The 21,140-nt window shown below is 43.2% G+C and overlaps 1 protein-coding gene across 1 annotated transcript; it reads left to right on the forward strand.

Moving 5' to 3' along the window:
* Positions 1 to 4,141: 4,141 nt before the first annotated feature.
* LOC114689173 (protein Spindly-like) lies at positions 4,142 to 18,923 on the forward strand. The gene is made up of 3 exons (XM_037201285.1): positions 4,142 to 4,250; positions 14,265 to 14,441; positions 18,430 to 18,923. The coding sequence occupies exons 1-3, from the start codon at positions 4,179 to 4,181 to the stop codon at positions 18,436 to 18,438; spliced, it is 258 nt and encodes an 85-aa protein (XP_037057180.1). The 5' UTR covers positions 4,142 to 4,178; the 3' UTR covers positions 18,439 to 18,923.
* Positions 18,924 to 21,140: the final 2,217 nt, after the last annotated feature.

The following is a 21,140-nucleotide window of genomic DNA, read 5'->3' on the forward strand; positions in this document are numbered from 1 at the left end:
ATGAGGAACTGTATGAAAAGGTCACCGAATTAGGAAGGAGAACCACTGAGTTAGATCCTATTGCTGTATTTATTCCATGGATTAGGACAATCCCCGTATCCTGCACCCAGACAGCTATTCTCCTTATTTATTCCATGGATTAGGACAATCTCTGTATTCTGCACCCAGATAGCTTTTCTCCTTATTTATTCCATGGATTAGGACAACCCCCATATCCTGCATCCAGACAGCTATTCTCTTTTCTCTGTTTAGCTATTCTACAAGTTTCAATGGGCACAACCTTCATCATAACCTTTAAAACCTCATTTCTCAGCCCATTCTACCAATCATGGAACTTTATTAATTGATCCAGTTTTATTTCAGATTGCTTGGTATCTCAGAGTCCTGTACTCATTTTTGCCTGGTCCCAAAGTCATCTAGCTCACAGTTCTATTTAATAATGAAAGAACAAGGATGCTGAAGGCATCCTCTAAGGAAGAATCATTTGACGGATGCCTCTTCCGCTGAACTCTAAGCTTCCTGAGTACAGGAGCTTTCCCTTTGTAGTACCCTACTCTAAGCACTCACGAAATAAATGTGCACCAAGATACACACCTTTCCAAGACAACGCAACACCCCAGGACACCATTTCTAACAAGTAGGTTAGTACTGCCACATGAGCGAGTGAGGACAAGTCACTACAGCGGCCAACCCCCACGTGAATAGCTGTAGTATTAGGAATTTGAATGGGGGTTGGAATGGATATTTTTGCTGCTTCTGAAATTTCAGAGGCCTTTCCTATGCTTGGTGAACCCACTGTCATGAGAGGAGGAATGACCCATCTCTTATTATGTAAAATGAAAATGGCAGACACAAAAGATACCAATCCCACTCCCACCCCCACTTCAGGCCACAAGAGAGAGGATTAACACAATCCTTTTTCCCAGAAGTCCCCATGAAAAAATCCCATTGACTTGTCCTTCATAGGCCATCTTTCAACCAATTTCTCTAATCAAGATGATGAGTGTCCTACAGGTTAAAGTTCCACAGGTCCATGTGGCTGAACATGGATGGAAAAGATGAATTGCTTATAAAATACACAATGCTCTGGGCAGGAAAAACAAGAAGTTCATCAATGCATCGTACTGAGATAGCACAACGTTGCTGAATGAAGGCTTCATTTATTCAAATAAAAATCGAACATAGCACCCCACTCCCACCTTTGGCACATAGGGCATGTATGTGGACCCCAGTCTGATCTGGGAGATCTACACTTAGCACTATGAAACAGTCCAAGTTAAACTATGAAGCTATTAAAATTCATCTCACTTGTGACATCTAGTGTCCAGTGATGGTATTGGCTCTATTCTATCCAGAGCATTCCTAAACAGTGACTTAGCTATGTCCAAAAGACAAAAACACAACAAATTGACTTTAAAGACCATAACTGACTTTTATTTATGATGCTAAGATAAGGCAGCTCTCTGAATCAGAAGAAGTTCAAACAACTCCTTTAAACAACAAGATCAGGCAGTATTTGTGACAGGAAACAGGTGAAGTGTAGAGACAGCTTCACTGGTCCCAGCTCAGCATTTACTGATTTGGATCATCTGCCCACTGATGATGGCCTTGGAGCTTAGTTATTCATGTGCCCATTACCACAAGTGACTCCATGTTACTTTCGTGTAGTGGGCCAGTGTAGAGGACTAGCTCAAGTCAGTGTTCTCCTATAAACTCTAGTTAACAATTACAGGGTGAGTGGCCTTTAAGACTGTGAACATGGTCTTTTCCCCTTTGAATTCATTCTTCCCTAGGTCCACCATCTTTCAAGGCTCTGCTTAGGGCCACTAGATTGGTAATTTTTACAAAATGAATATCCAGACCCAAAAAAAAAAAAAAAACACTTTTCCTCTCATGTAGGGGCATGTATCATTCATGTCCATATGAATTTAAACAGCCCTGATTTTAAATATAAATTAAATATATGTAAATAATAAACTATATTGTGGGCAACCCCTAAATGGTACATTTTATCACAGCCTTCCACTGTCTACCTCACTACGGCCACTTACTTAATCCTTTACATGATAGATGATATATGATTTATCATCTCTTCAAACAAAGGAGAAAAAAGGGAGTTCATAAAAATTTTAGTGACCAGTTGTAACTATTCATGACCGGCTAAGACTAGATGTTATCTGGCTCCCGGGTCAAGGAATTTGAAAATAATAGAGGAAATAGAATTTGCTTCATTTAATTAAGAACTCAGTGATGACTAAATATGCTTGAAGGATCATTGTTGCTTATCTTAAAACTCAGTTCACTCCTTTAAAGCCTAGTCTAGCTCCATCAGAAACACAGGTCTACACGTGAATATGAAGACAGGGAGTCAAGGGGTATGGCACATCAAGACATTAAAACTTAATGGAGGCATTCAACTCCGCCAAATGCAGGAAAGGGGAAGAGAGGATATTGACTACCAGACAATGCAGGGTAGAAATCACTGGGGCGCTGTGGTACAGTTCAGATTTGGCCTGAATGTAAAAAAAAAAAAAAAAAAAAAAAAAAAAAAAAAAAAAAAAATCCTGGTGATAATTCATTGTACTGGTTTAAGACCAGATCACAGTTGATGGGAATACCAAAACAATAAAAGAAACGAATCCTAGTGTAGTTCGTTCTCTCCCTCCCTCCCTCCCTCCCTCCCTCCCTCTCTCTCTCTCTCTCTCTCTCTATCTCTCTCTCTCTCCTCTTTAGCTCTTTGGGGGCCCGCCACCCATCTCCCAAATAAATTCACACAGAGACTTATTTTTTCTTATGAATGCCTGGCCTTAGCTTAGCTAATTTCTAGGTAGCTTTTCTTAAAGTATCCCGTCTATCTTTTGCCTCTAGGCTTTTTACTTTTCTCTATTCTATCTTTTTTTTTCCCCTTCTTATTCCATGTCTGGCTATGTAGCTGAGGGGCTGGCCCCTTCTTTTCTCACTCCTTGATCTCCTCCTCCCAGATTTCTCCTCTTATTTATTCTCTCTGCCTGCCAGCCCCGCCTAACCCTTATCCTGCTTTGCTATTGTTCAGCTCTTTATTAGACCAATCAGGTGTTTTAGACAGGCAAATAAACACAAATGCAACATAAGAGCGCAACACATCATTGCTTTATTAAACAAATGCTCCACAGCATAAACAAATGTAACACATCTTTAACTAATCCTCTACAACGTCCCAGAGCTCAGGAGGCAGAGACAAGAAGATCTCCGTGAGTTCAAGGCAAGCCTGGCTTGCAGGGAAAGTTCCAGACAACCAGGGGGTACACAGAGATCTTGTCTCAAAATTCATCATCATCATCATTATCATCACAGTAATAATAATTGAATAGTGAAAGAACTTTTTCATTTTGTTATATAAAGAAAAACGAAATGGGGTTGTGGTTGACTGGAGTCAGGGAAGTTTTCATTAAATTTTGCAATAGGAGTAATTTCGTCTACTGGTGGGGAGGATTCAGCACAGTAAAGCATGACGATAAAAGAGACAGAGCCAAGTCCTTAGATAAACAAGAAATTATGCCATGTACCAGGTACTAGAACTTTCCAGATTTCCAAGTGCTTACATTTTTAAAGAGTAAGCATATTTACAAGACATTTCCATTTGAACACGGATGCGCCCCAGCTGTCCTGCCGAGCAGCTGGCGTTCGTTTGAACAGCAGTTCCACTACTTTGACAGGTCACGTTTCTTTGGGGGAGGCGTTGATTTCCTCTGCAAACTGAAGGATGCCGTGGCCTTGGCAAGATGGTTTGCGGGTCTACCTGGGAGGATCCGTGTGGAATGTGGCACTGTCCTGGCACGGGTGAGACGAAATGCCTTCGCTACAGGAGGTGACAGCAGGCAGGCCAGTGTGGGGCTGACAGTGTCGCTGGGCCACAAGGGGGGTCAGTCCCACACTGGCCTGCCTGCTGTCACCTCTCTGGGGCCCAGCGACACTGCCTCTACAATGGCGCTGCTAAAGACGACAACAAATAAATAAAACCCAGAAACACAATTCACTTAAAAGCAGACACTTAGGAAAAACAAAAAACAGCTCACGGAAAAAACTGACCAGGAGGAAAGCCTAAGTCTAGGTCGCGCCACGCGCACCTGCGCAGTCGCTGCGAGTTGCTCCTCTTGTTTGTCTCGGAGGCGCGGATTGGACAAGACATCTCGTGAGGAATGCGAGTTCTCGCGGGAACAATTTTCAAAAAGAACCCCGGCTCTTTAGCAGTGGTTCAGCTGAATGAACAGGTCGGTTTTTCTGTGCTGAGGTGGATGTAGTGTCACGAATCCGGGCGCCCAGTGCTTTCTGGACGGGCCTCTGGTTGCAGCAGCTGGGAGGTGTGAGGAGGGAGGTAAGGGCGAGCCGGGGGAGGGGAGAACCGGGCGGCCGCAGGCGAAACGCCTGCTCTCCCGGAACCTGAATTCTCAGGAGTCGCTTTCCAGGTCGGTGTAGTCTTCGGTCGGACCGCCTCGCTGCCCGCTCGGCTGCTCATAAGTATGGGTACCGCGTGGTCTTGATATCTAGTTCAGTAAACTCCGGGTAGGAGTTCTCCAGTACCATGATCCCTAGCCAGTGGAACACACACACAATGGATTCTCACTGGAACATCTCATTTTATTTTATTTTACAATGATTAGAGTTTGCAGTGGTAACATTTTGGATGTATCAGGTTAAATGTTTTCCACCGTGCTTACTTTTGAAGATGTGGCCCCAGAAAGTCTAAAAACCTAATTGACTCTCATGGTATTTCTTTTGATGATGCCTAGTCAGCGTTCATGCGTTGTCAGCTTTAATGAGTCTAGGTAGAGGCTTTTTGCCGTTCTTATAGATAAAACAAGGTGTTTACAAAACTTACTTTGATGCAGTGCGTCAGTGGTGGAAGTGGGCTTAGAACTCAGGTAGCTCATCCACAGCTTCCTGCTAATGCCTTATGCAGATTGTGGTTTTGACGCCTTTAATGCCTTATGCAGGTTGTGTTTTTGAGAGGTTGAACCAAAAAGTAGTTAGAACATCAGGCTTTGGAGCTCCACTTTGATTTTTATGTCATTTATCCACATCCTGTATCACCTACCTTTCTCTCTCAAATCTATCCCAGTCAGGCTTCCAGCCCACTTCTACCAGAACAGCCCTTGGGCCAGTGATCTGCAGTCATTGAAACCCAGTGGGCAGTTTCCAAGTTCTCACCTGATTTGACTTAGAACCATTTGCCATGATTGTTCATTCCCATGTCCTGAAGGAATTTTGCTTATTGACTTCCAGAAAATTACATGCTCTTGGCTTCCCGTTTACTTCACAGATCATACCTGGGAGTACTTTATAGTCTTCCTTCATAACAGCATTCATTTGTGAGAAATAGTGTGCATCTTCTAGTGATAAAAAATATTGCCAGACAGAGATGTCAGGGCAGGAGCCTGGAGGCAGGAACTGCAGTAGAGGCCATGGAGGAGTGCTTGCTACTCACTGGCTTGGCCAGCCTGTTTTCTGATACTATACAGGACCACATGCCCAGGGGTGGCACCACCCACAGTGAGCTGAGCCTTCCCACATCAGTCATTAACCAAGAAAATGCCTCACAGACTTACCTGCAGGCCAGTCCTATGGAGGCATTTTCTCAGTTAAGATCTCCTCTTCCCATGTGTGTCTAGGTTTGTGCTAAATTGATTTTTTAAAAAAATCTAACTAGCACAACCAAAGCATCTGCCTGAGACACTACTGCCCTAGCCCAGACCATGGCCATCTTTCCACTGAACTGCAGCCTTCTAACTGGTTGCCAGCTTCTTCCATCACTACCATTCAGTCTTCACCCATCCAAGTGGTCATGAGAAAATACACAAGAAGTCTCGTTTCTTTCCTTCTGAAAACCTTACGGGGCTTTCTGTTCTATTTTCGGCAGAATCTGAGCTCTTTGCTTGGGTGTGCACCCCTGTGATTTGGCCTCTGCCTAACTTATCACCACCTCTCAAACCACTTTTCTTCCGTCTTTCCTACACTGGCTTTATACTAGACGCTTCTTCCCCTGGAGTGACTTGTCCCTGCCCTTCTTGATTCCATCCTCAACCTCAGACTTTCAGTGAAATGTATTTCAGCAGAGCAAACACTGTGATGTAAAGTTGTCAGATTTGCTCTTAGTTCTCTGGAGTGCTGATTGTCTCCAGAGTTGCAAACTACATGAGAGGAAGTTTGTCTCCTCTGACTCACTGATACATCACTGTTGCCTAGCACACAAATATTATTAAAACAACTAAATCAGTTTAATACTAAATGCTTGGTCTTTTACCTTTGAATCTCAGAGGTTGGAATATAACAGGTACAAACCACTAACGCAGTTGTCATTTTTCCACGTCCTTCTGTTCTTGATAAGCCCTCAATGCCAGATCATAAAACAAAGATTGCAAACCTCAGAGTGGAAATAAAGTCGCGTTACACAATTGTTTTGAAAATACCTCACCAAGTTTAGGTTTCCTTTGACACAGAGGAGCTTTGAGGGGAGTGATATAAATAATTCCATCTGTTTTTTTCTTAATTTCATTAAATTTTATTTACCTTTGTTTTGTTGTATTTAACGTTTTCATTTATTCTTTGAAATTTTTTACAATATATTTTGATCATGTTCTTTCCCCACCTCCCCCAGCTCTTCCCAGATTCTCTCCACCTCCCCACCCAACTTCATGTTTTCTCTCTCTTTAAGAAACACGCAAACAACAACCATGGAGTGCAGTTTGTGTTGGCTGACCACTCCTGGGTGTGGGTTGTATCTAGGTTGTGGTTGACATACCCATTGCCACTCCACTGGGGAAACTGCTTTCCCCTCTCCCAGCAGCTGGCAATGCAAATAGCTTCTTGGTTAGGGGTGGAATTTGTGCCCTCTTCCTACCTCTGTGGTGGAATTTGTCTGCCTGGAGTTTATGAAGGGCATGTACATGCTGTCATAGCTCCCGTGAGTTCATATGTGCGGCTGCCCTGTTGTATGTGAATGTGCATGCTGTCATAGCTCCTGTGAGTTCATATGTGCGTCTGCCCTGTTGTATGTGAATGTGCATGCTGTCATAGCTCCTGTGAGTTCATATGTGTGGCTGCCCTGTTGTACGTGAATGTGCATGCTGTCATAGCTCCTGTGAGTTCATATGTGCGGCTGCCCTGTTGTACGTGAATGTGCATGCTGTCATAGTTCCCGTGAGTTCATATGTGCGGCTGCCCTGTTGTATGTGAATGTGCATGCTGTCATAGCTCCTGTGAGTTCATATGTGCGGCTGCCCTGTTGTATGTGAATGTGCATGCTGTCATAGTTCCCGTGAGTTCATATGTGCATCTGCCCTGTTTTATGTGAATGCGCGTGCTGTCATAGCTCCTGTGAGTTCATATGTGCGGCTGCCCTGTTGTACGTGAAAAATGTTCTTTCCTTGAAGTCATCTACTACCTCTGGCTCTTAAAGTCTTTCTGCCCCCTCTTCCAAATGGATCTCAGAACCTTGAGGAGAGGGTGTGATATAAGACATCCCAATTAGGGCTGAGCATTCCAGAGTCTTACTCACTGCCTGTTGTAAGTCTCTGCGTTAATTACCATTCACTGTGAGATCCTCCCTGATGAGAGTTGAGTGACATATTGAACTTTGGGTATAGCAGTATTTTATTAGTTGTTCCATTGCTGTGTTCATTTAGCAGAATAATAATGGTAGGTTTTCCCCTAGGGCCCATGACCTATCTGGCCTCAGGTTCTTGGCCTCACTGACAGAGTCAGGTATGGGTTTCATCTTATAGAAGGAGGTGGGAGGGCTCAGATCCAAGTAAAAAGGTGGGTGATTATCCCCCTAACATTCAAGCCACTATTGAACCAGTAGGCCTAACTTGTAGGCAAGTCATTAAATTGTGGTTCACTGGGCTTGTGGGTGGGTAAGATCGATTATTACTTTTCTCCTCTGATGTTGTACATAGCACTTTTCATCACTATGAACACTAGCCAATAGGATGAAGCTTCTAGCTGGATGCCAGCTAGATTTCTCCATGTTGGGTCTTATGGCAAATTGTGGAGGGCAACCAATTGTAACACGAATTCCTAAACTGGTCTTTTAATTAAAAACCTGGAGCCAGATATTGGGGGTAAATGCTCAAAAATCAGAGAGACAAAGGAACAAGCCACTGCCATGTCTTACCTCTGGGACTCCTCAGCCTGAAAAGCTCTCCAGCCGAAAAGGGCCTTACTTCCTTTCTCCTCACGCCTTATATACCTTTCTCTGCCCAGCCGTCACTTCCTTCCTAGTGCTGGGATTAATGGTGTATGTGCTTCCCAAATACTGGGATTAAAGTTGTGAGATCTCAAGTGCTGGGATTAAAGGTGTGTGCCACTACTACCTGGCATGTATGTTTATCTAGTGGCTTGTTCTGGTTTCTGATCTTCGGGCAAATGTTATTAGAGTACACATAATCAATAGCACTGGTAATGTTTCCTGTAATGTTGCGGGGGGTGGGGGGGGTGGGCATGTGTGGGACCCCATTGGCCAACAACTCAAAAATATGTAACCCATTTCTGGTGTTAGGTTTTACTTGGTAGTATATGATGTCTGATTTGGATGTTGCACCTGCCCCCAGTTAGATGGAAACACTATTTAAACTCCTTTTGTAGATGTATACATGTCAGGATGCTTTTACAGTCATTTCTTTCAAAAGTCTTTGTGTTGTCCCTCCCCATAATCCCTTCTCTAGCCTACCTTGTCTTATGGTTTGTTTTTTAGTTGAGAAAATTTTTATTCATTTTACATACCAACCACAGATCCCCCTTACTTCCCTCTTTCCACCCCCCAGCCCCCCTTCCCAACCCACCCTCCCATTCTCTCCTCTGAAAAGGTAAGGCCTCCCATGGGGAGTCAGCAAAGCCTGGTACATTCAGTTGAGGCAGGACTAAGCCCCTCCCCCTGCATCATGGATGAACAAGGTGTCCCACCATAGGTGGTAGGCTCCAAAAAGCCAGCTCATGCACCAGGGATGGATCCTGATCCTACTGCCAGGGGCCCCTGAAGCAGATCAAGCTACACAACTGTCTCACTTATGCAGAGGCCTAGTCCAGTCCCATGCAGGCTCCAGAGCTGTTGGTCTAAAGTCTTTATGTTCCACTAGCTTGGTTTGGTTGTCTCTGTAGGTTTCCCCATCATGATCTTGATGCCCTTTGTTCATAGAATCCCCCTTCCCTCTCTTAGACTGGACTCCTGGAGCTCGGCCTGGTGCTTGACTGTGGATCTCTGCATCTGCTTCCATCAGTTACTGGATGAAGGCTCTATGATGACAGGATATTTATCTTATATTTAAAAAAAAAAAAAACATGGCCGGGCGGTGGTGGCGCACGCCTTTAATCCCAGCACTCGGGAGGCAGAGGCAGGTGGATCTTTGTGAGTTCGAGGCCAGCCTGGGCTACCAAGTGAGTTCCAGGAAAGGCGCAAAGCTACACAGAGAAACCCTGTCTCGAAAAACCAAAAAAAAAAAAAAACATTTAGAAGGAATTACCTTTTTTTAACCTTAGCATGTTTTCATTCTGTGTTTAGTTTGTAAATGGTTTTTAGGTAACAACACTCTGAAAGTAAAGGTTAATTCAGTATTTTTCCTTTTCACCCATTCTACTCTTATTTCAAAGCATTATATAAGAGCATTTCATTTTCAAACAGTAATGCTTACTAGGAACATCTGTGTTATGGTAACGCCCGCTTTACCAATACCTGTTCACCATGTCCAAGCGAGGGGCTGCAGATTAAAAAATAAGAGACAAGAGACAGCGGGTCGTTCGCCATGGCTGAATGCCGAATGCCGTTTATTGAAAAAGGGAGAAAACCTTAAATACAGGCTTACAGCACAATGGAAGATCCCCGGAGGGCAGAAGTTGGCTAGGGAATGTTCTACATTCTTGCATCTAAGCTGTTTACACCAAATGCAGGATACAGGAACAAAGAACCTCTGGTGATAGTTAGGTGAGAAGGAAACCGGCAGGGAATTTGAATAGGGAGGACTTCTGGTCAGGGTCGGCAAGCAAGGCGGCAGCCACTCAGTGGTGGGCCGGGGCCCACACATCTGGGTGCTAGTAAAGCATCCTTGTTTTGTTTTTCTTTCAGTAGGGATTGATAGACCGTCATGCTGTGGGTTTTTATCAGATAGTGAACTGAAGCAATTGCCATGACTCCAGCATGGACATTAACATACTCCCCCATCTGCAGTTGGACTTTACAGTACAGTTGTCCGTAAATAATACATGGGAATTCCGTATCATAGAATTTATAAAGCTGAAGTGGTTGCATCCCGCCTGGGACAGGAATCACTGTCCAAGATCCCGAAGCAGACGGTGCTCCTCTCAACGATTTCTTGTCAGGTCATTATCATGTAACACTGTGTCATCGGGCCTTACACTGGCCATACCTCATCTCTGTCATGTGGGTATTACACTGTCTCACATCATAAGAACAGTAAGATTTTGAGAGAAAAATGGCACATAACTTTTTAATCTGCTCTTTATATTATTGGTTATATCTTTAATTTCTTACTGTGTCAAATTTAAAATTAAATTTTGTCTGGATAAATACTGTTATATGGAGGAGGGGTGTGTGTTATTTGTGGGGTTTGGTACTGTTTAAGGATCCAGGCATCAGGCTGGGGTTCTGGAACATAACTCCTGCAGATAAGATGCAAATGACGTCTGCTGCTGTGCTCGAGTTTGGATGCCTGGCACAATGTGATTGTTGAGCATGCTTCCCCTCTGTTCTGTGCATCACAGCATCTGGTATCCATGAGCTTTCCTACCTCTATGTTGAAAACCTGGTCATACATCCCTTCCCTTGGAAAGCCTCCTCTTCTAGGTTCTCCCGTGTTCCACTATATAACATCCTTTGCCATCTGACATTATGCACTGTCTCTTATCTCTTAGTCATGGTGATATAGGCTCTCATAAAACATTCCACCCGATAGATAATGCCATAGTGGTAAGTCTACTCAGTTGTTGAAATAATAAGGATTATATTAGTCAGAATTATGGTGCATACTTGAAAAGAATTTTTAGCTGTCTTGGAGTCTCTGTTTTGGGCACTTGGACTTAAGAATGTGGCATATGCAATCTACAGATTCAATGCAGTCCCCATCAAAATCCCAACACAATTCTTCACAGACTTGGAAAGAAAAATACTCAACTTCATATGGAAAAACAAAAGACCCAGGATAGCTAAAAGAATCCTATACAATAAAGCAACCTTTGGAGGCATGACCATCTCTGACTTCAAACTCTGCTATAGAGCTATAGTAATAAAAACAGCTTGGTACTGGTATAAAAACCGACATACAGACCAATGGAATCAAATTAAAGACCCTGACATTAATCCATGCACATATGAACACCTGGTTTTTGACAAAGGAGCCAAAACTATACAATGGAAAAAAGAAAATATCTTCAACAAATGGTGCTGGCATAACTGGATGTCAATATGTAAAAGATTACAAATAGATCCATATCTGTCACCATGCACAAAACTCAAGTCCAAGTGGATCAAAGACCTGAACATAAATCCAGTTACACTAAACTTAATAGAAAAGAAAGTAGGAAGCACTCTTGAATGCATTGGCACTGGAGACCATTTCCTAAATAAAACACCAACAGCACAGACCCTGAGCACAACAATTAATAAATGGGACCTCTCGAAACTGAGAAGCTTTTGCAGGGCAAAAGACACAGTCAATAAGACAAAAAGACAGCCAACAGAATGGGAAAAGATCTTCACCAACCCCACATCTGACAGAGGATTGATCTCCACAGTATATAAAGAACTCAAGAAACTAGACATCAAAATATTGAACAGTCCAATTAAAAGATGGGCTAAAGAGCTAAACAGAGAATTCACAAAACAAGAATCACAAATGGCTGAAAGACATTTAAAGAAATGCTCAACATCCTTAATCATCAGGGAAATGCAAATCAAAACGACTCTGAGATATCACCTTACACCTATCAGAATGGCTACAATCAAAAACATCAATGACAATCAATGTTGGAGAGGATGTGGAGCAAAGGGAACACTCCTCCACTGTTGGTGGGAATGTAAACTTGTACAACCACTGTGGAAATCAGTATGGCGGTTTCTCAGAAAATTAGGAATCGAACTACCTCAAGACCCAGCCATCCCACTCTTGGGCATATACCCAAGGAATGCTGATTCATACCATAAAGATACATGCTCAGCTATGTTCATAGCAGCACTATTTGTAATAGTCAGAACCTGGAAACAACCTAGATGCCCATCAATGGAAGAATGGATGAAAAAATGTACATATACACAATGGAGTACTACTCAGCAGAGAAAAACAATGAAAGCATGAAATTTGCAGGCAAATGGATGGAACTAGAAAAAAATCATCCTGAGTGAGGTAACCCAAACCCAGAAAGACAGTCATGGTATGTACTCACTCATAAGTGGATTCTAGATATAAAATAAAGAACAATCAGACCATAACCCATAGAACCATAGAGGCTATATATATAGCATGGAGGTCCCTAGGATGACTGTGGCTTATAATAAAATTCGGTTTTACTCAATTATTGAAAAAAAAATAGCCAAATGAATGGAAACACATGAACTATGAACCAAAGGCTGAGGGGCCCCCAGCTGGATCAGGCCCTCTAAATAGGTGAGACAGTTGATTGGCTTGATCAGTTTGGGAGGCAACTAGGCAGTGGGACCAAGTCCTGTGCTCATTGCATGAGTTGGCTATTTGAAACCTAGAGCTTATGCAGGGACGCTTGGCTCAGTCTGGGAGGAAGGGACTGGACCTGCCTGGACTGAGTCTACCAGGTTGATCGCAGTCCTCGGGGGAGGCTTTGCCCTGGAGGAGGTGGGAATGGGGGGCAGGCTGGGGGTAAGGGGAGGGGGTGTGAGGGGGGAAAATAGGGGAACCCGTGGCTGATATGTAGAACTGAATGGTATTGTAAAATAAAATAAATAAAAAAAATTTTAAAAAAAGATTGTGGCATATGCATATTCCTTGAAGGCATAAACGTGAGAGCTTTTCTTTTAATCACTTCATAACTCCTTGGGATTCTTTGCATAATATTAAGTAGAATTAAATTTCTCCTTAGTCCTCCATATAGTGTTTGCAGGATCTAGTTCTTAAAAAAAAAAAAAAAGCCTCCTCTTAGCCCACCCTTGTCCTCAGTACCGATCACTGTGACTGACAGTTTTTAAGTGTGTGTCTGTTCTAGACTGATCTTGAGGTTAGGCGCCATGTTTTATCTAGCTCTGGGTTTGTTACCTGGCACATTTGCTGGCTGTGTAAGTGAGCATGGAATGGAATGGACAGTTGTTGGGAGGACAGCTGACTGTCTTTGTAAGGTGGGTACAGTGATTCTGGTATTGCACTACCAAAGATCCCTTTACTTTTTCTTGTCTCTCAAGTGGACTTTAATTGTGGAAAGATTCTGTTGTACTATATTAAGTAAAAGGTAATTTTCCTAATAATCAGTAAAATTCCTAGTTTTTGATGAGCTTGAGATAAGACTTGGCTGCTACCATGATGGTTGATATTTAGCCAAGTGCAAGAATTTTTCAGGAAAGTTTTATCACTCATCAGTATGAAGGTTCATTGAATTTGGAATCCAGAGAATGCTTCCTCCATTACCATTTCCTCTGCTGGCTGTCAGGGCACCAGAGACCACAGATTGGGAAGCAGAAGTCAGTAATTTCCTGGGACCAGCGCCTTTCTATCTTCAGCTTGACTGTTTTGAGGCCACTGCAATCTCCACTTTTTGGGGTTCATTGGCACTGATAAGCAGGGTTGGGCTCATAGTTCATTTGGTAAAATGCTTATCTGAGTATAGTTCCCAGAACCCATACTTGAAAAGCTGACATGTTGGTACATGCTTATCAATTCTAGTGCAGGAGAGGCAGAAATAGGTGGGTCCCTGGGGCTCAGTTCACTGGCAGGCCCACCTAGTCTACTTGGCAGGCAAGTTCTAGGTCAGTGAGAGACTGTCCCCAAAATAAGATGGTCATTGCCTGAGGAACAACACCTGAGGCTGTTGTCTGGCCTACACTAACACACATGTACATGTGTGCTTGTCCACGTGAACATGCGTGTAACCCTGCCCACACCCCAGAAAAGTAAAAAACTGATAACTGTGTTATCCCCAAGTTGACAGGTGGTTGTTATTTGGATGGTAGCAAATGAAACAGGTATGAGCCAGTTTAAGATGCTAACTAATACCTAATGATTTAAGTTTTTTAATGCAATGAAGTGTGTTTTCAGAATTATAACCAAGAGAAGTATGCCCTACAAAGAGAAGTTGAGCTCAGGAGTCGGATGTTGGAAAGTTTGAGCTGTGAATGTGAAACTGTGAAACAACAGCAGAAGACGCAGCTGGAGCAGCTGGAAATGCAGCTGAACAGAAGCCACAGGCGGGAAGTGAGCGGCCTGAAAAACAAGGTTTGGATCTGTGTCCGCAAAACAGCCTGTGTTGTTTAGATGCCTGTGAGCATGGGGGCGGGGGCTGCTCAAGGACTAGCTATGCACAAAGGCCAGAGATCAGTTTCCTCTAGCTTCATGTTCTGAGTGGAAACACTGGGAAATAAGCTACGAAAGGAATTTGTGTACGTACTAGCCTTCTAATGACATGAGATTAATTATTTAATTATTTAAATTGGGTATTGAATATTTGTTTTTGGAATATTTGTAATATTGGTGATCAGTATGGCCTCCTTATAGCATGTGGTTGGTTCACCTTACAAGAGAACTAACTAGTCCTGTAGCAGTTCCTGCAGTTAGTAATGTGCTGCTACTCCGCATACAAACCAGTACTGTCTGGTGAGTTAATGTGCTTTAGAGGCGAAACAAGTGTTTATGAAAGAAAAAATTAGGGAAGATCCAGTTTCCGAACAAAGTTTGTGAAGGATGTCATCTTATCTCCATGGTGACGGAACAGGATGCTAATGGCTGCCTGGCAAACTGAGGACACTGAACGGAATACGAGCTAGAAACTGTCAGCTGCTATTTCAACTGCGGCTGTCGGGCAGTAAGTCCCGGGACTGAACTTGTGCCATGATCTGCTGATTCCTCATGTGCTGGCTCCGCTGTAAACAGTGGGCAGCTGTTCAGTGAGCGCCCTTCACTCTCAGAACCCCTAGCTGCCCTGGACCTCCAGTTTCCTCCAAGAAGTCTAGAGCTCTGCTTATCCTTCTCTTCATGTGCAGTTTGTGCCCTGTTTTGGAGGGGGTTTGTTGTTGTTGTTGTTGTTAGTTTTTCAGATCCTACTCTATGAAAACTTGATAAGATTTCTTTAATGCCCTATTTTCTCAGAAGTCTGTTTTTTAATTTTTAGTATTTTTATAGTGTTTTTTAATAGTTTTCCATGTCTGTTTCCACCTATAATTTTTATTAAACTACAACATAATTTTCCATTTGAATAATGGTATCGGTGAAATCATATTTAAGTAAATAATGCTTTTGTATAATACAGAATCATCTTGCCTGTAACTCTGACAGGTAGTAATCCTGTTTGCAGCTAATCTGATTAGAGACATGGGTAACTGGAAATGATGTATTCTTGTCTTTCATTCCTGCATGGATTTAGCGGACGCCCTAATTACCTAAGCAGATATGATAGAGGAAATATTTGGGACTAGGTAAAGCAAAGATAATTATAAAGATGGCCTTTTTATTGAAGAAAGAGTAAATATTAAAAAATGGTGTTGCTGATATTCTCAAACCATTTGTTTTAAAATTCTCAAGGTTTACTCATTATCTTTGTCTTATTTCTCACGTTGAATCTGTCACTGAATTCCAAGAGTTGACCTATAAGCTCTCTCGGTAGCTCCTGTCCCTGTAGTCCAGACCATCATCACACTGCTGTGGTCTTCTGATCAGGTTACCCGCTTGTGCCGTTGTTACCCATGTCTCTTCTTAAGGGCTGGGGATGAGGACTGCTTCCCGTTCTTTACAGCTGCCTGGTGGTTGGTTATACCACCTTCAGTTGCCTCGAAACAAACCAGGTCTACTTGGGTGACTAGTGTGGGTTATTCCTGAATTTCTAGAACAGTATAGGTCACTGTTTAAAAGACGCTTAGTGGGTGGGGATGTAACTTGGTGAGAGATGTTTAACTTGCAAACCCAAGACCCTGTGTTCAGTTCCCAGCACTGCAGTGGGGAGGGAGAGGTGCTTTGCTCATGTCACTGAGATCCAGTGAGTTTCCGTAGAGTAGCATCTGGAAAATCAGGTATAGACTCTAAATACAGTTTTCAGGATGGAAAGGCAAAGGAAGCTCAAGGAGCTCTGAGTTCAAAGGTTGTGCCTCTTTCTCTTCTCCTGATTTAGTTAGAGAAACTGAAAGTGGAACTAGATGAAGCAAGATTAAGTGAAAAGCAGCTGAAGCAGAAGCTGGATCACCAAGAGGAAGTTCTCGCTCGCAAATTGGAAGAGCTCGGGCTAATGTCTGAGCAGCGCATGCTCAATAGCATGTCTTCGGAGGTGCTGGCTCTTCAGATTGAGCTAACTCAAATGGAAGGTGTGATAGTGAGCTTGGCAAAATCTAGTTTACGTCTCCTTTATTCTCTTTCTTTTAAAAATATTTGTGGGGTGGGGGAGGGCTTCCTTTCATACCCCTCCTCAGATTTGTAGTATTACTTTCTTGAACAGAAGAGAGCAATGGGGCTCCCTCCCGAGGAGACCGCATGGAAACACCCCGTTCCCCAAAATGAATAAATGCTGATTCAGCACAGTGGTGTCCACTTGAAAGACAGCCTCCGCTGCTCCCAGGTTCTAAGAGAGAATGACAGTGAGCAAGCTCTTCCATATCCAAGCAATGGGAAAACCTCAAATGACTTCTCAAAGTCCCAAGACAGCTGGACCTGGGAGGATGTTTTAATTCATTCTCTTCAGAACCGAATCCACTTTGATCAATTTTGAGGGGAAGAGCTAGAGAGATCTCGAAGCTAAATTATGTATCGGCTCTGCTCCATCTTTTCTGAGTCACACGAGCCTCTGCTCAGCATTAGCTGAGAGCATTTATCCCCGTTGGCACCGCTGTCTGGCCAGCATGGCCATGCAATGTTATGAGTCATGTCTAGCTGGGAGTTAATTTCCTAATGAATGTCCAAATGGGTGATCCTTGGCTCTCTCCTGTTTGTATTTGGATGAGATGCAAGGTGTGCCTCCAATTCTGGTGCTTAAATAAGAGTGAAGACGTAATCTCCTTCGTTTGCCCTTGATGTCCTTCTGAAGTCTGGTATGTTGTGATGGGACCTAGCAAGATGACTGTTGGCCTTCTCTGAACCTCCAGCTCTTCTGACCTTTCTTCTGAGCATGGATGATTGACACGCTCTAACCAGCATTAAGTGCAAGAGGAACTTCAAGTTACAACCTGCCAACCGGCTCCTCCTCCCAGCCCAATCCATACACTGCTCCGAGGAGCAAAAAAGTTTACAGTAGAGGTTCAGAGAGCAGGCAGGGAGCTGTGTTAGCTTGTATTAACACCGATTTCGAGAAAACTAGCTAGCTCCCTCTTCATAGTCTCTTTTAAATCTGAAAAATGGGACTACTAACAGAACCTGCTTTTCAGGATTGGGGGTGGTGAGGGTACCACGGCTGAAGATAGCTGATGCTTGTGAGTTTCCTGTCAGTGCTGTTGGCATCTCCGGTGACAGGCAGAGTGACAGGTGCTGTTGACACAGATCAATACCAAAGAAGTGAAAGCCTGTGGCCTGAAGCCAAGCAGCTGAAGAGCAAGCAGTGGGCAGCAATCACTATATCTCGATTGTTTGACCCCAACAACCATTTTCACATATTTGTTGAATGACATAGGAATACCTCCGTGTGTGTTTGTCATTGTTCTGTTTTCTGTGGCTTGATTTATTTCACATGAAATACACTATTTTTCCACGTTTTATTTTGTTCATGGAGATATTTTACTAGACATGCCAAAACTACATACTATCTCTGTGTGTGCATGTTTTCATGTACGCAGGTGCACATGTGTGCAGATGCAGACAGAGGTGAGAGGACAGCCTGAAGTGTCTTTCTTCAGGCTCCATCCACTGGTTCTCATTTATTTGTGTTGCACAGGGTCTTTCACTGGCCGAGAACTCACCAAGTTGTCTGGGCTGGCCAGCCAGTGAGCGCTAGGGATCTGCTTGTTTCTCCAGCGCTGGGATTTCAAGCATCTGCCACCATACCTGCTTTTGTTCTGTGGCTTCAGAGACTCTAACTCAGGTCCCCTTGCTTGGAAAGAACATTTTCCTGACTGAGCCATCTCACCAGCCCCCAAACGATACACTTTTAAACTCCACTCCCTAGTTTTCCATTACTGATCAGTTAGCCATTTCCTTTTCCTAGAGGTTTTAGCTTTTAATCAACCCTTTGCTGCAGAAGACACCCTAAAGGCCTCTACAGTGAGTGTCACCTCCGGTTCTTGCCTTACAGAATCCTTGAGCTCGATCTGATTGTCAGAGATGAAGATGGAAACATACTGGACCCTGATAACACCAGCATCATCAGCTTGTTCCATGCTCATGAGGAGGCTACTGAAAAGATCACAGAGCGCATCAAAGTAGAAATGGTGAGCTTTGTTCTGGAGGCTTTGCCCAAGCAAAGCTGGCATTTAGCACATCCTAAACTTAAAATAGGCCAGTGGACTGCACTGTGTCATTCAAAGGGCCATCTGTCCTACAACCTGAGATGATCGGTAATAATGCAGGCTTTATTAAGTTTGTGTACTTGGATCTGTAAGTCATTAGGCATGCATCCCACAAGTAGTTAAATGCCAGGCATGTTTCCCAGTCTCGGAGCTTTTAGGTTCTAGAGTAAAGAAGAGAAGAAAGGTAGCAAAATGTAAATTAATTAGTTAAAAAATTGCAGCTAACAATAAAATACAATAAAGTAGACACTGTGAGTCAGGGGTTGCTCTAAGAGGTTTGGGCAGGAAAGGTCTCTTGGAGGAGTGAAAGAATAATGTGGAAGCCACCAGTACTGAGGCTCTTGGTGACGGTTGCCTTTGTAGTTCCTGTTCAAATACTCAAATTTTTTATTTTCTGAATTGCCTCAGTTCGGATTTTATCGATTCTACTTTCGTTATTGGTTCTTGAACAGTTTTATACATTTCCTTACACTCTTTGTGTTTTCTTGTTTTTTTTAAAGGAGTTTATTCATATCTTTACATGGTGTGTGCATTTTCCTTGATTTCTTTTTTTTTTTTCCTTCTTATCTTTATTTATTTTATGGATGAGTGCTCTAACTGCACGTATGCATTTATGCCAGAAGAGGGCGTCAGATCTCCCTAGAGATGGCTGTGAGCCACCATGTGGTTGCTGCAAACTGAACTCAGAACATCTGGACGAGCAGCCACTGTTCTTAACCGCTGAGCCATCTCTCCAGCCCCTTCCTTGAATTCTTTTTTTTTTTTTTAATTTTCTTTAATATATATTTTATTTTACAATACCATTCAGTTCTACATATCAGCCACGGGTTCCCCTATTCTCCCCCCTCACACCCCCTCCCCTTACCCCTAGGTTACCCCCCATGCCCACCTCCTCCAGGACAAATCCTCCCCGAGGACTGCGATCAACCTGGTAGACTCAGTCCAGGCAGGTCCAGTCCCTTCCTCCCAGACTGAGCCAAGTGTCCCTGCATAAGCTGCAGGTTTCAAACAGCCAACTCATGCAATGAGCACAGGACTTGGTCCCACTGCCTAGTTGCCTCCCAAACTGATCAAGTCAATCAATTGTCACACCTATTCAGAGGGCCTGATCCAGCTGGGGGCCCCTCAACCTTTGGTTCATAGTTCATGTGTTTCCATTCATTTGGCTATTTTTTTTCAATAATTGAGTAAAACTGAAATTTATTATAAGCCACAGTCGTCCTAGGGGCCTCCATGCTATATATATAGCCTCCATGGTTCTATGGGTTATGGTCTGATTGTTCTTTATTTTATATCTAGAATCCACTTATGAGTGAGTACATACCATGACTGTCTTTCTGGGTTTGGGTTACCTCACTCAGGACGATTTTTTCTAGTTCCATCCATTTGCCTGCAAATTTCATGTTTTCATTGTTTTTCTCTGCTGAGTAGTACTCCATTGTGTATATGTATCACATTTTTTTCATCCATTCTTCCGTTGACGGGCATCTAGGTTGTTTCCAGGTTCTGACTATTACAAATAGTGCTGCTATGAACATAGCTGAGCATGTATCTTTATGGTATGAATCAGCATTCCTTGGGTATATGCCCAAGAGTGGGATGGCTGGATCTTGAGGTAGTTCGATGCCTAATTTTCTGAGAAACCGCCATACTGATTTCCACAGTGGTTGTACAAGTTTACATTCCCACCAACAGTGGAGGAGTGTTCCCTTTGCTCCACATCCTCTCCAACATTAACTGTCATTGGTGTTTTTGATCATAGCCATTCTAACAGGTGTAAGGTGGTATCTCAGAGTCGTTTTGATTTGCATTTCTCTGATGATTACCTTCCTTGAATTCTTAATGAGATTTTTCTCATTTCTTTCTTAAGGGTGTCTATGATCTTCATACATGTTGTAGTAAGGTCTTTTCGATGTGCTTCTGGTAGGTTGGAATATTGAGTGCCTGCTGTGTTACAGTGATTGGGTTCCAGTGGAGACATTGTCCTGGCTGTTAGTGACTGTGTTTTTATGCCGATGTCCAGGCATGTGGGATTGGGAAGATTACAGGTCTGTGTGATGATATCTGCTTGTGTCTCTGTTGGGTGAGGTGTTTGTTCCTTGGTTCCTGATCCTCCCTGATCAGTGTGGTGGCTGTGTGCTGTATGTTAGGAAATTTTCTGTGGCCTGATTTCCTTTTCCTGCTAGAGTGATGTGTTTCCAGGTTATGCTTGCTAGTGTTGGAAACTGGGATAAACAGGTTAGTTGGGGGAAGAAAGGCTGGAGGGGAGCTTTGTAATCTGTTGGGAATGGGATGAGAGAGGAAAGGGAGATAACACACTGCAGTAGACTTAGGTGGGCATGAGACTGGGCAGAATTGGATCTGAGAATCAGAAGTAGAGAGGTGGAACGGACATCAACTTACTTGTTACCCTGGGAGGAGGGGCCTTTGTGTTAGACAAAATAAACATCTCAAGATCAGCCAAGGTTGTAGATAACCTTATATTTATTAAACACTA

Source organism: Peromyscus leucopus, chromosome 8b, assembly GCF_004664715.2.
Source record: "Peromyscus leucopus breed LL Stock chromosome 8b, UCI_PerLeu_2.1, whole genome shotgun sequence".
Classification (NCBI taxonomy): domain Eukaryota; kingdom Metazoa; phylum Chordata; class Mammalia; order Rodentia; family Cricetidae; genus Peromyscus; species Peromyscus leucopus.

Coding starts and splice junctions, on each gene's coding strand:
- LOC114689173 (XM_037201285.1), top strand. CDS start 4,179: ATGCGAGTTCTCGCGGGAACAATTTTCAAAAAGAACCCCGGCTCTTTA. Junction 4,251..14,264: donor TGGTTCAGCTGAATGAACAG/GTCGGTTTTTCT, acceptor GTGTGTTTTCAG/AATTATAACCAAGAGAAGTA.